The sequence below is a fragment of the Siniperca chuatsi genome, linkage group LG6 (assembly GCF_020085105.1).
Source record: "Siniperca chuatsi isolate FFG_IHB_CAS linkage group LG6, ASM2008510v1, whole genome shotgun sequence".
Taxonomy (NCBI): domain Eukaryota; kingdom Metazoa; phylum Chordata; class Actinopteri; order Centrarchiformes; family Sinipercidae; genus Siniperca; species Siniperca chuatsi.
The window spans coordinates 16,662,171-16,678,236 of record NC_058047.1 but is presented as its reverse complement, the minus strand read 5'-3'; the positions used below and the strand labels follow the sequence as shown (position 1 = coordinate 16,678,236).

The 16,066-nt window shown below is 39.7% G+C and overlaps 1 protein-coding gene across 1 annotated transcript; it reads right to left on the bottom strand.

Annotated features, from left to right (window-relative positions):
- Nucleotides 1–5,241: 5,241 nt before the first annotated feature.
- Nucleotides 5,242–13,364, bottom strand: rx1 (retinal homeobox gene 1). The gene is made up of 4 exons (XM_044200271.1): nt 13,023–13,364; nt 11,523–11,858; nt 8,447–8,700; nt 5,242–7,127 (listed from the first exon to the last, which is right to left on the bottom strand). Exons 2-4 carry the CDS (start codon nt 11,830–11,832, stop codon nt 6,636–6,638), a joined length of 1,056 nt encoding a protein of 351 aa, XP_044056206.1. The 5' UTR covers nt 11,833–11,858; nt 13,023–13,364; the 3' UTR covers nt 5,242–6,635.
- Between the last annotated feature and the right edge of the window lie 2,702 nt (nt 13,365–16,066).

Below are 16,066 nucleotides of genomic sequence, written 5' to 3'. Positions count from 1 at the left end.
TTTATTGGTCGCGTGCAGGGAAAGTGTAGTAACAAAAGTCGGAACTAATATGATACGATGCCCAAAGAAGAGATCCTCTTTCCTCTTTGTCAGACCATATTGTCCAGTGCAGAACATCTTTCCTGTGGCTTGTAGTGTAATGCCTTGCTCAAGGACACTTCAATAAGGTGGATGCCTGCTGTCTGTGGGATTAAAGGTTCACTCCACTCAACAGTTTAGGGCTCATTATTTGTCCAAAATCCCAGTAAAACAGTGAAATCACGACTGTTCTGCAGGCTTGTGATGAAATATTTGATAATCTAATCAGGCGTGAAGCCTGGTTTTGGTTCATGACAGTTCAGGTGTATTTTTAGATCTGATGGCTTGCATGACCTTCCTCCTATTTTAGATTATATTGCAACAGGATTATAAATGTATTGTGTCTGTAATAAATGTTTTGAGTTTGTTTACATGTTTTGTTCTCATCCAAAAACACTGCTGAATGTACTCTTCTGTCACCACCCTACTCTATACATTAATGTAGTCTCTGCTAATGAGCATGTAGCTATAACAAAAGACTGAGCCCTGTGCCTTTAATGCTGGCAAGTGTAGTGATAATAATCACACACTTAGCGCACAGAAGGCCCCCTGTGAACTTCACTGTGTGCTTTCTGGTGAGTGAGCCAATAGAAATTTACCACATCAGACACACAACATAGCTCTACAAGTGTGAAGGAAGCACCCCCCTCTCTCTGTGTCTGTCTGTCTGTCTGTCTGTCTGTCTCTTTCACAGACACACCCACACAAGACTGGCGCCAACAAGCAAATCCCCCCTTCCACCCCCCTCTTAACTGACCTCTAATTATGTCATGCGAAAAAGCTGTGTCCCATTGAAAAGCTCTCTTAATCAAACCCAATTAATTCCGCTATTTTCCCTTATTGTCCTTTGCAAGGAACGCGTCTTTCCAATAAGACTGTTAACTCCAGCCGTGGCCCTTTCAGATCTACTGGGGTGCAGTAGAGAAATAATAGACTGCACAATTAATCAATTACTCATTAGAGACTCAGTTGTTCTTAATGAACACTGTGCAGTAGAGGTGAGTAAGGGTTTATTTTCCTATTTGCAATTTAGTCAACAACCTTTAACTTTGAAGACTGACACCTTAATTTCTGTGACCTTTACAGTTAGACTGCAAAGGAAAGTGAGCAAATGCTAGAATTGATTTTCTTGCTTTATAATTATATTTATATTTTTATAATTATATGTTATTGCTCTGCTCCTATAATTACCAGGCTACCTGTAATTTCCTCACTTATTTGCAGAGTTGTTTTTAGGTTTTTAGGACTGAAGTCTGAAGTGTTTGTGAGCACATTGGAAGACAATTTAAAGTCTTTCAGAGTAACAGAGAACAGAGAACTTTTTTCATGTTGACCTGCTGCTGCTCACTGAAGTCACTGAATGTTGACCATTAAAATGACACAGCAGTTGAATAAAGCCGTGTTTTTTTTCATAGCTGATACCCAGCCGTTTCAATGCATAGAGCTAATAATTAAATATTCAAGCTATGAGGCTATGCAAGGCATGTCTGCATCCGGTGATATCTGTTTTAACTGAAATTTATTTTGTTGTTTTTTTGGTCAAAGTTTTTAATTCTCAAGTCAAATCTATAGGCAGTCAAGTCTCAAGTCAAGTATCAAGTCTCTTTGCTGACTAAGGCCATGGGATACAGTCAAAAGCTGCGGGAACAGTTAAGTAAGTTGACCTTGCATTTCGAATATTTACCACATACATGTAAACAAGCGTCCACAATGTGTCCCAAATCTCCATGCTCAAGTCTCAAATTTTTGTGACATAAGTCTGACTCAAGTCTCAATATCTCTGCATCTGTGTATTTGTTTAACTTCTCCTACTTGCAGGTGAATACCTTATGAGAGGCAAAAGGCCTTTATTGGTTATGTTTCAACAGTAATCAATTCATCGTTGTGTAAAGAGACAGATTGACATTCAGATTTATTGTCCCAAGTGCCAGGTCGGGAGGATTAAAGGCTGTGTTCCTGTGTCTCACCACCACAAGACTCAGGATTTTTGCCATCTTGTGATCTATTATTCAACATCAAGCAATATGTGGACAGATTGATTTTCAGTACAATCCAGATGTCCAGATTAGATTAGGCTATGTTTTGGATGAGCACATACAGTGTGTAGTGCTGTCACTCGTGCAACATGGACAGTTGTACTATCTTTCTACGCTGTACTTTTGGCACTCCCTGTCCAAATGTTCAATAATTTTAGAAAATAGGTACATTTGTGGAGAAGTTCAGTGACTTAGTAAGAGGTAAAATAGAGAGTAACTAGCAAAAATAGAAGCTAAAATCTTATTGGGCTGACATTTACAAGATACAAGATAGATTTATTGATCATTTTACAACACAGGGTTGTATGACAAGATTTTGTTTTGTAGTTCCCTTTGTGCTGCTCAAAATAAATGATTTACAGTAGATCAGTGAATAAATAAGTCATAGAAATTTATTTGAATAAATGTGAGATTTTGCATAGTAGAGAAGAACTCTCCACCAGACCTTTTTTTCCTCCATGTTGATCAGCCACTGCTCTTTTTCCCATGCTTTTCTTTGTGCCACTCACTCCGGCTAAACGCATGCCTACCCCGGGCCCCTGGCTGTGGCTATAGCCCCGACCCGGCCCCAGCTGAGCAGTGCCAAGCTGTCCAGCAGTTAGTTAGTGTCTGTTCAGGCTCGGCTCGGCCCGGCCCGGCCCGGCTCGGGTACTAATCCTCAGGCTGTCAGAGGACCCCGCTCTGAACTCATCCTGCAACACAGGAAAACGCTCTAATTGGGGGATTTTCTACATCATTAACTCTGATGAGCAGCCATCCCTCCCTCCCTCCCCTCTTCCTCTCCACTCTTACTCCCTCCGTCTATCCCTCTCTCTCTCACTCCCACACTTTTCTCCTGCTTAATCTCTTTCTTAATGTTTCTCTTTTGCCTTTCTCCCACTCTGACTTCCTCACATTCTCTGTCTCTCCTTTCATCCTTTCTTGTCCAAAGCATTTTTTTCCCGTTTTTCTTCCATTCAGTGTAATGTTTGTTCGGCTCTTTGGGAACACCACGAGATGTGATCCAATAAACAAACATTTGAAAGTAGTGAAAGTGCTATAAATCTCTCTTATCTTACTTGTGCACTTGTTACATTTTGATTTCTCAAAACATCTGGATGAAAAAATATTCTGTCCGCTGCACAATAAAAAATATGAAGATTTTTTACCAGTTTCCCAAGTTGCAACTGGTGACACAGTATATCCTTGCCCTTTTTGTTAAACACACAGAAAATATTAACACATGATTATATCATAACTGATGATATAATTTTTACTCACTTCCTGCTTCCATCTTGTAGGAAAAAGAGGCACAACTTGGGAAATGTGTTAAAAATAATTTTTATTCTGTAACAGACAGAATATTTTTTCATACAGATGGTTAAAAGAGTCTTTGAGGATTCTGGAAATGCCTTCAGAACAGCAGTAAGTGCTGTTAAATGACCTTCTGGGTTTTTAAAAGATCAACAAGTATTTATCTTCCAGAAAATGAGATGCTTAGCGCTATGACTCGAATGTAATGGTAATTCATGAGAGGCACAAACTGGGGTTGACCAACAACACACCACTGGAGTGTAATGCAGTATCTCATCACTTCAGGATATGTTAAAAAAAACATTTCTCTGTTACATCCACTGGCCTACCCATATGGCCCTTGTATTGCGGTCCATCCAGGCCTCCATCTGTCCAAGAAAGTGATTCACACGCTGAGGAGGCCAGCTAGCACGGCGGCACCGGTCCCTCTGTGAACATGTGTTGCAGCGGCTAAGCCTGCCGGCCTGCCTGCTTGCCTAGGGGCAATTAGGGAGTCGGGCCCTGCGGTCAGAGGCCCCCCTGGGAAGCCCTGATTGATTGGAGTCTCATCTTCCTAACAGGCTGGCATCCTGCCACCAAATCATGGAACAGCAGAGAGGATTGGGAGGGGTAAAAAAAAAGAGAGAGAAAGAGCTCTTATATGACAGAGAGAGACGGGGCACAAGGGTTAGAGGAAAAGAAAGAAAAACGTCTCTGCCCATGTATGTCAGATGATAACGATTATACTGTAGTAATCTTGGATTGGTCTTTAGACTTACTGGGCTAAAAAAAATACAGTGACTGTGTGGGAATGAGTGCACAGGTCAACATGAAAGCACTGCAGTGAGAAAGTGGAGATACATATTCTATCAAACTATATTTATTTTCAGTAGATCTTCATTCTTTCCAGAATATGGACATCAATGATCCAGACAAAATCAAAAAGAAAGAAAACAATGATATAACTAGGACACGTAAGAAACAAAACAACCATACAGGAAAAATAACCTGTATATATTCACATAAAAAAACTAAAACTAGTGCATTTTTGTCCGTTATCTAACCTTTGGCTTGTTCTTGGTCCAAAATCACATTTATGTAGCATCCTAAAGAAGCTCCTAATGTGCACGGTAATCCTCTATGGTGTGAGGTCCTGGCATTGGCCAATAGGGAGTCTAAACATCACTAACCAACAACATTAAAAAAAACTACATGAGGACAGATGACAAGCAGCAGATGTAAAACTGTGCTTTTCCCTCTCTGAGCAGTATAACAACGGGTTTTAAAATGAACCAGAAATGACTTTGAATATTGTTCTTGCTGTAGTCAATGTGTGACTTTCACATTATATTAAAGTGAAATATCACAAACATACAATGGGCAGTTATGGGCAAAATTAGGCTCCTTTAAAAAAAAAATAAATAAAATAAAAAAAAAAAATATATATATATATATATATATATATATATTTTAAGATGAAGGATTTTCTCTCCCTCTTGTTCCATAACAAAGTCAAAAAAGTTAGCATACAGGGTTACCATATAGCTTTTCTGCCTGTACATATTCAGTTATGTGAGATGCTATCTGTAGATGCTGTTGTTAAAATGTCTCAATACCAAATACAAATATATTTAGCTCTACTGCTCATGTGAAACACATTGTGGTTAGGTTCTTCTCTACCTTTAAGACAATTAGAGCTTGACTCCTAACCTAACAGATGGTAAAAGACCAATATTGTGTCACTAATGACCATAGCAGCTACAATCCATGTTTCTCCTCCTTTGATTGAGAATGAAAAAAACCTTCCATGACAAAATGGTTACAAGGGCCTATTTAGTGCAGCCTGAGACCCCCTTTCAATTTCAGACAAAGAGGATACACTTGGATCAATTGTGCCGAACAAAGACTAAACTATGTGGGGTGACGCATCACACAGGGCTCTTTCTGCTGCCCTGCACGTACACGCAGCCACCCAACACTGAGCTGCCAACAGGTTTTCTCTTCCAACAGCCACTCAAGCAAAAAGAGGGTTACTCCGCTCAATACACTGTTTTTGTCTTTTATACTTCCTTCCACCCTTCCTTCCTTCTTTAAAGCATCTCAGCACAAATCAGAACAATAATTGTGCAGAATTATTTTTGGTATATTCTCAGCCCAGTTCCACTTTGAAGGTGCCATCACATTTCTGATTCTAGTACACTTTCCCACAAACAATTATCTATTTAACAGTTTGTGACCCCATAAGTGAGAGATTCTCCTCTCCCTGTATATCTAAAACCACGACAGTAGGCCTCACTAGTCCTCCAGTCACACCAGCGTATCTAAGCTATAGGCTCAAATATCTAAACTGGTCAGCCAGTAAGGGGCAACATAAACCATGCCATAATTGGGAGATCAGCATAAAATCAGTTACACAGCTTTTATAAATCAACAGATTAGTGAGACGTGCATTTACAGTCATTGTCAGAGACATTGTTATGTGTCTTCATGCCTTGGTTTTTAAAAGCTGCTCTCACATTAAACTGAGACTGGACTTTCATTCACAAAGTACTCTGAGACTCTGATTAGCTGACCCATGAAAATGTGACAATTGGATTAATTAGTAAAAACACAAACTTAGTGAAAAAATGGGAAAAGGAAAGAATGAACAGCTGAATTTAGGATGTTTTGTCTGACTCCATTTTTGATGGTTGACAGAACTAACAGAAAAGTGAACTGAAAGAACAGAAATACAATAATAATCTCCATATTTAGGTGATTTTCGTGTTAGCATGCCTTAATTCCCAGTTCATGAACAGCTGTCCTCTGACATGAGCTGTCACAAGGGTCACATAAACATCAAAAAGTGGTTGATAAGGAAAGAAATTTCCTTGCTCCTGGGGTGCAAGTTGCAATCAAAGACATTTGCTTTTACAGCACGCAAGGCAACGCTAAACACTTAGAGATTGGAGGGAGAACAGATGTCTGGTAATTGGTGGTTTAAAATGAACAAGTTAACAAGACTGTAGAGTTCACTTGTCTGCTTCATGTCCTTGAGATGAGGAAAAATGAAAAAATTAAGTCCAAAGAAAGTCCTAAAATCCTCGGTTTTCACAGTTCAAAATCCATTTCCTTTGCTCTGTGGGTAACTGACATGTCACTGCCATATTTTCTAACATTTTACTCAATGTCTGTTACTCTGAACCCCAAGAAACAACTTCAACATCTCCCTTTCCCAATATCATTCACATGGACTGCCAGGTTTGTTAGTCACATGGGTTGCCAGGTCTTGTCCATAGACTGGATGTGTTCCTTGGCTTTCATTCTCAATGCAGCGATGCTAGAGCTGCGCTGGTCCACGTCCTCCAGAGGGTATTTATCCGGGTACGGTGCCGAACACTGGTAAGGAGGAGGAGCCATACTCTGCATCCCCTGGCCCATGGATGGATGAGGATGAGAGTGAGGATAAGAATGAGGATGAGGGGGATGAGGAGTGGAGTTGAGGAAGCCGTGGCTGGGGTAGCTGGGCTGGAGGCCTTGAGCTGGACTGATGAAGCCTGGGATGCTGTGGACCGGTGTAGCACTGGACAGGGGAGAGGACAGCCAGGGGTCCAAGGGGAGGGAGTTGGTCATCTGACCCATGCTGGTGTGAACTGGTGCTGGGCGGTTGAAGGACAGCATGGATGAGTCGTGGAGCTTCATGGTGCTGGCATCCATTTTTTCCTGCCGACGCCATTTAGCTCTGCGGTTCTGGAACCAGACCTAGGGGACAAAATCAAGTTGTCATGAAGAGTACCTGAATATGAGGGACATAAGTGCATGATCCACGTATTTTGATCTCACCCTATTTGTTTGGAGAGTTTGTTTTATCAATCTTTTTTTTGAAGCCATGCAAGGATTGTCATGTGGTGACCCATGAAATGAGAGTTCCGACTGGGATCAAAACGTACATTCAAATGAATTTGTTGTTAGGTGGTCAGTGGGCAGATGTTACTCCTTTCATCAATTTCTTTTCAGTAGCCTTGCAACTACATGTGATGTTTGTGTAAGTATGCTCCTATATGTATAGTATATGTGGTGATCCAATCATTAATTAAGTTAATCTGAATAAGAAATTATTCTCCATTAACACAGCCCTTCAAGATCAAGGCACAATGAGCATCTCAACCTAACACTCACAGAAACACTGTTCAAACTAAAGTTATCTATATTGAAATGCAAAAACATACAGTTGCAGTTAAGTACCTACAAGCACCTCTAGATTCTTACACTGCAGGTATGCTGTGTTTATCATCATATTTGTAGCACTAACCAAACATTTCTTGAGAAGTTGAGCTTGAAGGTTCATTATGGATCATTTCATTATTATTAAAATACACTTAATGGAAATTTTTTAACCACCTGTTATCACGTGACAGAAATTCCATATTTAAGTCACATGATAACAACTGAATTATGTCCACGACAACCGAACAAGCCTCAACCACTGATGAAGGCAATGAGATGCGGCTAAAAGCTCCTGAAATTTGTTAGTTGTGCAGTCCCTTGAGAGCTTCATTGCTCTGCTTTGCACTTAACTTCAACCTCCCGCTGCTGAATCCATCTGCTTCTTGCCAACCTTAAAAGTGTCATTTTGTATGACGTTGGCATCGTGTGTTTTAACACACACCCTGCTTATGTAACTATCTAGGACAATCTCCTTACCTGAATACTGACAAGCCAAAGGACAAAGGCTTGGCGTGCTTATGTTGTCCTCAAGAGCACCCCAGCATTTCAAAACAAACCAATTTAACTCTTAAGGTTAACTGTCTTGTGACGTAGTTGTGTTATTATTCTACTGCTGTACTATAATAAGGAATGGCCAAACACAAGAGAACACAAAGAAAAACAAACATGAACACTGCAGGCAGTGAATACCTACTTTTGTAAACAGACAAAATAGCTTTGGCTTTATTAATGAGAAAACTCACTCAAGGTGGACATTTCTGATGTCAGAGGATCTCTGTGATGTTGACAGTTATAACTACAGACTTGTTTGAACAGAGTCATGTTGTTGCCTCTGGTGTTGTGGTTCCTCCTACCTGAACTCGGACTTCTGGGAGGTTCACCTTCATGGCGAGCTCCTCACGGCTGTACACGTCTGGATAGTGGGACTTCTCGAAGGCACGCTCCAGCTCATGCAGCTGGTAGGTGGTGAAGGTGGTGCGGTTGCGCCTGTGCTTCTTCTTGGGCTGATCGTCCTTGCATGGCTCTGGAGAATTGCCTTCATCACTGTCTACACTCTTCCTCAGCTCATTCAGTTCCTCATCGCACTTGTTTGTGAATAAGCCAGTATCTGTTCAGCACAGCAAGAGAAATGAATCAGGAGTGTATATTTTCTCTATTTGTTCTCATAGTTTTTTATTTGAAAATTGCGATAATGAAAACAATGTGTTACAAATACGAACTGAGGTTTAGAAGAAAAACAAGAGCAGAATGGTACGTTGAAATGAAGAATGTAGTGCCCACTTTCCAGTAGAGCAGACATTAGTTTGACACCTGCAACAATAGGCTACTGTAGGTCAGTGAAGCAAGCAATCCCCTGAACTTCAATGAAGCTCGAAAAACATTCCTAATCGGATTTAGAAAAGTTGTTTCCAGTGTTTATCTTATCCAAAGGTAAACTGTCCTCAAAAAAGATGTTTGGAAACAAGAATGTTTTCCCTTTCTTTTTATGAACTGAACTGTAAATCACGTTGTTGTCTCACAATCACAATCAGATCAGTTGCTCTTGTGAAGCAGCTACTCTAGAAGAGTTTATGCCTGCAAGGATCAGACCTGAATCAGGTACAATTCATCATTCAGGTTGTGTTAGACAAGCTGTCAATCATAGAAAGCAGGTTAAATTGAATTCTCAATGCTTTTTTAACATTATTATTATCTTGGAGTCGTGTTTCTGTCCACCTGATGAATGTAAGTCCAATATTTACTCTCTTTTAGCTCTGTTTTCATTCTCTACCAGCTCCTGAGGGAAAGAGCTGAATCTCTAGCTGCTAAATTCTTCACTGTGTTCACCAGCTAGTCGCTAACTTTGTCTGTCTGCTGTTTGGTGCTGAGCAGGTAGTGTACAGTGGGTTTTTAGAGCTTTTTTGTTGAAAACAGCTGCCTGCTGCTCCCGAAAACGACTCTATGAGATCAGTGAGTTGCGGGCCAGACAGCTAAACAATGAGCTGATAATTCTCTGTAGGTTCATCACTATGAGCAACCCCTTTCACATTCTCACATTGTTTTCACATTGTTGTTTGATACATTCTAAGTATAAAAACGACAATTATAGCTGCTTTAATTTACAGTTTGTTTTATGTCAAATGAACGTTTCTAAAGTCAAGAATGAACCGTCACTCTTAATGACTATTGTCCCCCTGTCACTGCTTCAGTAAAACAACTGATATGCGTTGATGTAGATAAGCGTCATTGTGGTCTTTTAACTGGCAGAGGCAAAGGCAAAGCAGGATTTTGGGGGTTCATTTGTCCACCTCTCATTAAGCAGCTATGACAAAGGCAGAGGTCAGGTCTGGTTCAGTGACCAGCTCTTGGCCCGTCAGACCATCACAGCCACTGGTCTGAAGGCTGCCCACTGTTTATCAGCCAGCAGAACATCTCAGCACGGGGGTGACTGACACCAAACACAGAAAACTTTCTCATTCAGGGGAACTGGGTTGACTTCACAGGATAGTTACATACAAAAGAGTGATGTCATTGGTGTTGATGTACGTTAATCAAGAGAAACGAATGTCCTCCTGGATTCAGCGACTGAATTTGAATCACTTATAATAATTTAAAAAGATATATCCGTCTCCAGTTCATTTGTGTTTCTGCCACAAAATCACCAACCACCTGCCTGATCCTGCACGTGAAAATAGCTTCAGATTAAACGTGATGAATTTGATTCAGAACAGAACGCTAACAATAACACCCGAATGAACTACTGTACAATCTAATCTGCACAGAAGAGAAGATTAGGGGAATTCCACAAGGGGATGGGATTGGGTTTGGGGACATAAACCCCCTACACCATCTTGTTCTGTGATTTATCTCTCAATCTCAGCCCACACAGTTCACACAGTTAATGCAACAGGCTCCACATGGCAACAGTGTGTAACACAGTGGCTCTGAATCTACATGTGAGTGGTTTTAAATGGATGCAAACTGCACAGAAATGCTGCACCAACATATATGATCCAACGGTACTAAAACTGCCTCATTTAAACAGGACAGATTTCTCTCGTGTTGATTTCAACACTTTGTCTCTTGATTTCAGAGTGCTGAATAATTGATGTGATATTATACCGCAATTATGCTCCATTGTTTGGTTAATTACATTCTTTATCATTGCCTTTGTAGTTTTTAAACTTATAGGGCTGCAGTGCAGATTTGTCATCATACTAAAAGTTAACATTATATTTAATAACTAATGTTTTGTGGATGTTTTTGTTTTAGAGCTAACTCTTTGTGTGATCTCTTTTTAAGTGGCTATTTGTGTCAGAAACAGTTTTTTAAGCTTTACGTTTTAGAAGTATGTCTTTTGAGTGCATGCTGTGCCTGTTATACATGCTGTTTAATATGCTTTGTTATCTTGTGAAAAACTTCAAAGCGTAAACATGAGTTTATACTGTTAACTGGTCAAGGTTAACAGTATAAACTCATATTTACCCTTTGAAGTTTTCCATAAGATCATGAGTTCATTCTGGCTCTTCAATAAATTTTGTGTGGACCGTGAAAGACCATTACTTTATGGTCATTGGTCAAGTAAAATTTATTATGTTTGCTCAATGCCATCAATATCCTAACTTCAGTTCAGCAAAATCAATTCTTTCTTATCTAATTCAAATTTTTGAAACACTGAACCCAGAGCTCATACTTATCCAGCCTTCCCAGACCAGAGGTGCTGCTGTATAATCAATATCCTTGACCATCTCATATGTTTTGAGGCAAAAAGTCAGATGATTCATAAACTGTATCCTCAATAACAAACTCAAACTCTGAAGCAAGATCTGCACCGACCAAGGAACACAACCAAAATTGATAACTGGTGGTGTGAAACAAAGTTCTCTAAAAGGTGATACTACTGTAGAAAACTTTGCCAGAGTGGAGACCAGCATCAGCAGCTTGACTCACCATGGTACTGTTGCTGCTGCTCTGTGCTGCTGTTCCTCAGAGAGGAAAGGTGCCCGCTGTATGTCGGGTGTGACGAGGGCTCCTGCTGCTTCCCTGGCTCTGCCAGGCCATCTATGTCCACTTTATGGGGCCGCGGGGCCCCTGCAGGGCTGAGCAGGGGGTCCTGGTCTTTACTGAAACCTAGAATGACATCAATGCTGTGGACGCGCCCCCCGGCAGCGATGCCCCCACCTTTCCCCATTTCGTGGAAATTGCTGGGTGAGAGGCAGCTGTCGTCCACCATGCTCATGGTATCCAGTGATAAATGCATTAGAGCGTCTGGGCACTCACCCGGGCCTGCGGTCAGAGGAAAGGAGTTTGAGTGAAGGACTAAAGGTACAGTAGGTGAGAAATCACCTGGTTACCTTCGATGGCTCTCTGTCCATCCCTCCATTCATCTAAACCCGCTTATCCTCTGCAGAGTCGCAGGGGGTCAAGAGTCTAGCCCTCAGACTCTGAAAGCTACAGTACTGAAGAGTGTGCTGATGGACACTAGTGGCACACAAGTTACTTCTTAATCCATACTTCTGACTTTTTTTTAATCAATGATCAGTACTAATAACTCTACACTGTTGCCTATGACTATGAATCAACTGCAAAATTTTAAATTTACATTCAATTTCCACTTTTTTTACAAAACAAAGTTGACATTTCTCATAAAAACCCAGATTTAAGTCAAAGCCTCTCTATTGGAATAAAAAAGACTTTATGACACATATCTTGTCATTCTACTGATAATGGTTCCTCCCATTACTTTACATACTGTAAACTCCTAACAAAAATGAGCCTTATTGGTGTCAGTATTATGTTTGGTAAGTATAGATTGTAACTGTGGAAATGAAGAGCAACAAACTATTTCTAGGAACTACAAGTCTCTTGTCTGCAATTATGAATTGTTTCTATAAACTAATCAATTCATTCACAGGTAATATAATCTTTGGTAAGTAAAGTAATGCATGTTCGGAAAAGATACCTCTGCAAAAAAGGTGGAAAAAAGGGGAATGCAGACGAAAAAAGAGCATTTTGGCCAAATCGGGGACATCCCGTACATCACAGTGATGTTAATTAGTATGCACTGTCCCTAACAAAGAAGAAACAAATAAAGTAAGTAAGTTAAGTAACTTTATTAGATTAGAATTGGTGCACAAAATCTGTATTCTTTTATCTATTATTTGTGCTCTGCTATGCAATAAAAATAAATCCACACATCTACAGATGTGCAAATTGGCAAATTTCAGGTATTCACACATAGAGGAGCAGAAGTGTGTGGAGTTTATTAGTTTCAGGAGCACCAGCGTTTGTTTGTTCAGTGCATCCCAAGATCTACCTACTGAACACTCTGCTATCTTTTTGGACCCACACATCTCCAGTTTCAGGCACTTGCATGACAAGTAACATAGTTGAAGTTCAGTGTCACTGAAAAGTGTGGCAGCCATAAAACGAGTCAGTGGTAGAGCTTACCTTTTGGAAGTAAATATGCTGAACTGTTAAAGTCGCTGATGCCAGTGCTCCACCTGTTCCTCTCAGCAGCTCACCCTCCAACTTCACTCTTCCCAGATCCGCAATGTGCAGCGCTCGCAGACACTCAGCCGGCTTTGCTTACCTTGCATCTCTCTATAAATAATTTCTCTCTGTAGCAAACAGTCCTGACAGAAACACTCCAATAAAGTGCATCTGAATAAAGCCACCCAGTGTAAAGAAAGTTCAACAACTGAGTTCAGACGCCATGCACTCCAGCTCACAGAGGAGAGTGGAAGAGGAGAAAGACAGAGAGGGAGAGGTGGACAAAGCTCAGGGGGCGTAGGAGGTGAAACGAGGGGATTAGGAGAGGGTTATTAATTGGAATCCTTCCCCTTTAAGAGTGATTGGCAGCTGTTTTCTGCTCAAGTAATTGTTTTAAATGTCATTTCCATTCACCCCCACAGGAGGAGGCCAAGGCTAATGAAGCTTGGACAAGACTTTCTTTCATAAATGTATTGTTTTAAATACAAAAGACCCACTGAAAGTTTTCACTAAGCTCACTCAGCCCCTCCCCATTATGTGGACTACATGAAAAAAACTTTGAAATGATAACACATGTGGTAAACACTTATATCAGCATAAAGACTATGTTCATGTAACAAGCTGATGCTAATGTTGACTGAATGAATGAATTAAAACTGTAAATGACATTACTATGTAAGACTGTCTTAAATTTCCCCACAATATTTCATTTTCATTCCTACATGTGATCTGTCTTGGTTCAGGCTCTGTCAAATCTGATCAGATTTGACAGGACAAATACATTTATTTTAAAAATGCAATCTAAGTCATGTTGGTACTTATGTTTTATCAACTGTAGAAAAATGAAGTAGTAGCCAGATGCAGCAACTTATTTTTGCACAATTTAAAAAGAGAAATTTTCAAAATCCACCATTATAAAAACTTGTATAGTTATTAGCTCTTTTAAATACATTTCAGATAAATTTAAATGATAATTACTTCTAGACAGGAAACTACAAAATAAATACTGCTTACATCTAATTACAACACTTGATTTGGAAGAAAACAAGGTTTTACAATTATAATACAGTAAGATCAGCTTGTTATTGTTTGCAAGGAACAAAAGGAAAATGCTAAACAAACCAAGCCCTACTTTCTTATTTTTGCTGTTTCAGCTTACTGTGTATTTATTTTATGAATGTGATATTTCCGAATGTAACAACAACAACAACAGCTCATTCAGTTTGTTAACGATGAACATACTGTAATTTAGTTTTTTTGGTTTTGGTAAATACTGAAATACTGTATCTTGTGCACATTATGTGTGAGACACTATATGAGATTTATCTTGCATTCAGTTCCTTTTAGATAGTTAAAATGAATGTAATGTATAGCTTCAATCACAATCATACTTCAAAGAGTGTGTTTGTGGTTTGAGATAATTTACAACCATTATTAACTACAGTTTGGCTGAAATGGGTTTATGAAAGCCATTACCTATAGCAATGTTTTTAAAATCAAATCAATGAGAGCTAACATTTTATTCAACCCACCAAGCCCGTTCAGTGGTCGGAAAGACTATAGGGAACACTGTACCTTCAAACTTTAAAAAATTTAATTTAAAAAGACTAAATGAATACATGAAATGTGTAAAAGAATTTTTTTTTTTTTGATTTTACAGGTTGATTACCTCCATTATATTGGTGTCAGATGATGCTGTTGGACCAATACTGGCCTGGTAGAGGAGATGGTGATGCAACAGGAAATTGCACACATTCAGGTTGGTGGCTGAACATTTTAGTGCAGAACCCCTGTAAGTGAAAAGTGGGCTGGGCTGGAAGAATCGTACAGGAAATCTCCTCTTGTGGAGGTGCAGCATTTCTTCACGGCCTTTAATGGGAGGCTTGGTAACATGTCCCTTTGCATTAAAAGCTGCTTTTGACGATGAGATGACATTATGATATGATGACAATAAACAGACTCCTCAAGGTTGAGATGCTTGATGTTGACTGGAAACAAAAGCCTTTAATGACTAAAACAAAGTCCTAACTGGCTCATTATCATCACAGAGTCAGTTTGTGGCACTGAATACTTGGATGTTGTTTCTTTGAGTACTGGAGCACAAAAGTGTCTGCTGGCAGCTTAAAATCAGCTGAGACTGCAGAGTTCAAAGTTGACCCCGGCTTAGTGTCACAGAAATCAGCCACGACTCTAAAGACGCTAAAGAGATTTCCTGTTACCTTAAACATATCAAACGTTAGAGAAACATCTATTTAAAAACAGACAGCTGATTCAGTTTCAGTCTTTACTACTGAGAGAATGTGCACATGACAAAATACTGTATGTTAAACAGAGTCTGATGAGAGCAAAAAGGTAAAAAGAAGGTAAAACATATTTTTTTGGTTTTTAATGGGAAAAGCGGAGGTTTTAAATGATAAATGCTCAGAAACAAAATGTAAAGTGGTTTCTTCGGGTCAGGCTGTTTCAGAATTCATTCATCTCTGTTCAGTTAAATTCATCCCCTTAATGTACTGTTCATGTCTACCTGAAGAGTTTCCATTTACATACATTACAGCTTAGACATCCGAGCTGAACACACCAATTTATATGTGGACTGGTAACATGTGCCGACTGGTGGACACAATGTCGCACGAATGAATTCAGATTAAACTCCTAGCCCTTTGTTGTTTCCGTAATTTATACCAAAACATACATACAAACAGACATTATCACTGTATAGAGTGATTATTTGGGCTACTATTTCTAAAGGGGCACAATAATTTGACTGAAAAAGTTGAACCCCTCCAAGCACAATGCTAGAAACAATTTTGAAGAGCATTTCAGTGGGAAGTATTTGTAGGGCATCTGGAGTTAAAAGTTAAAGTTAAACATGTTTTCATTACAGGGACCTCTGAATTTCTGCCTACATCTCCAAGTTTGTCAGTGATTCAAATAGTTATGAAGTGAAACCAAAGGGCAATTTGGTCTGATTATCAGGTAACCTAGGAGGGAGGAAAAAGTTC

Bases quoted from the DNA above. Each gene is read 5' to 3' on its own strand.
- rx1 (XM_044200271.1), bottom strand. From the start codon at position 11,832: ATGCATTTATCACTGGATACCATGAGCATGGTGGACGACAGCTGCCTC. The intron at 8,701-11,522 runs GTGAGTCAAGCT...TGTGCTGAACAG, and splicing joins GCAGCAGCAACAGTACCATG to ATACTGGCTTATTCACAAAC. The intron at 7,128-8,446 runs GTAGGAGGAACC...TTTGTCCCCTAG, and splicing joins TCCCAGAAGTCCGAGTTCAG to GTCTGGTTCCAGAACCGCAG.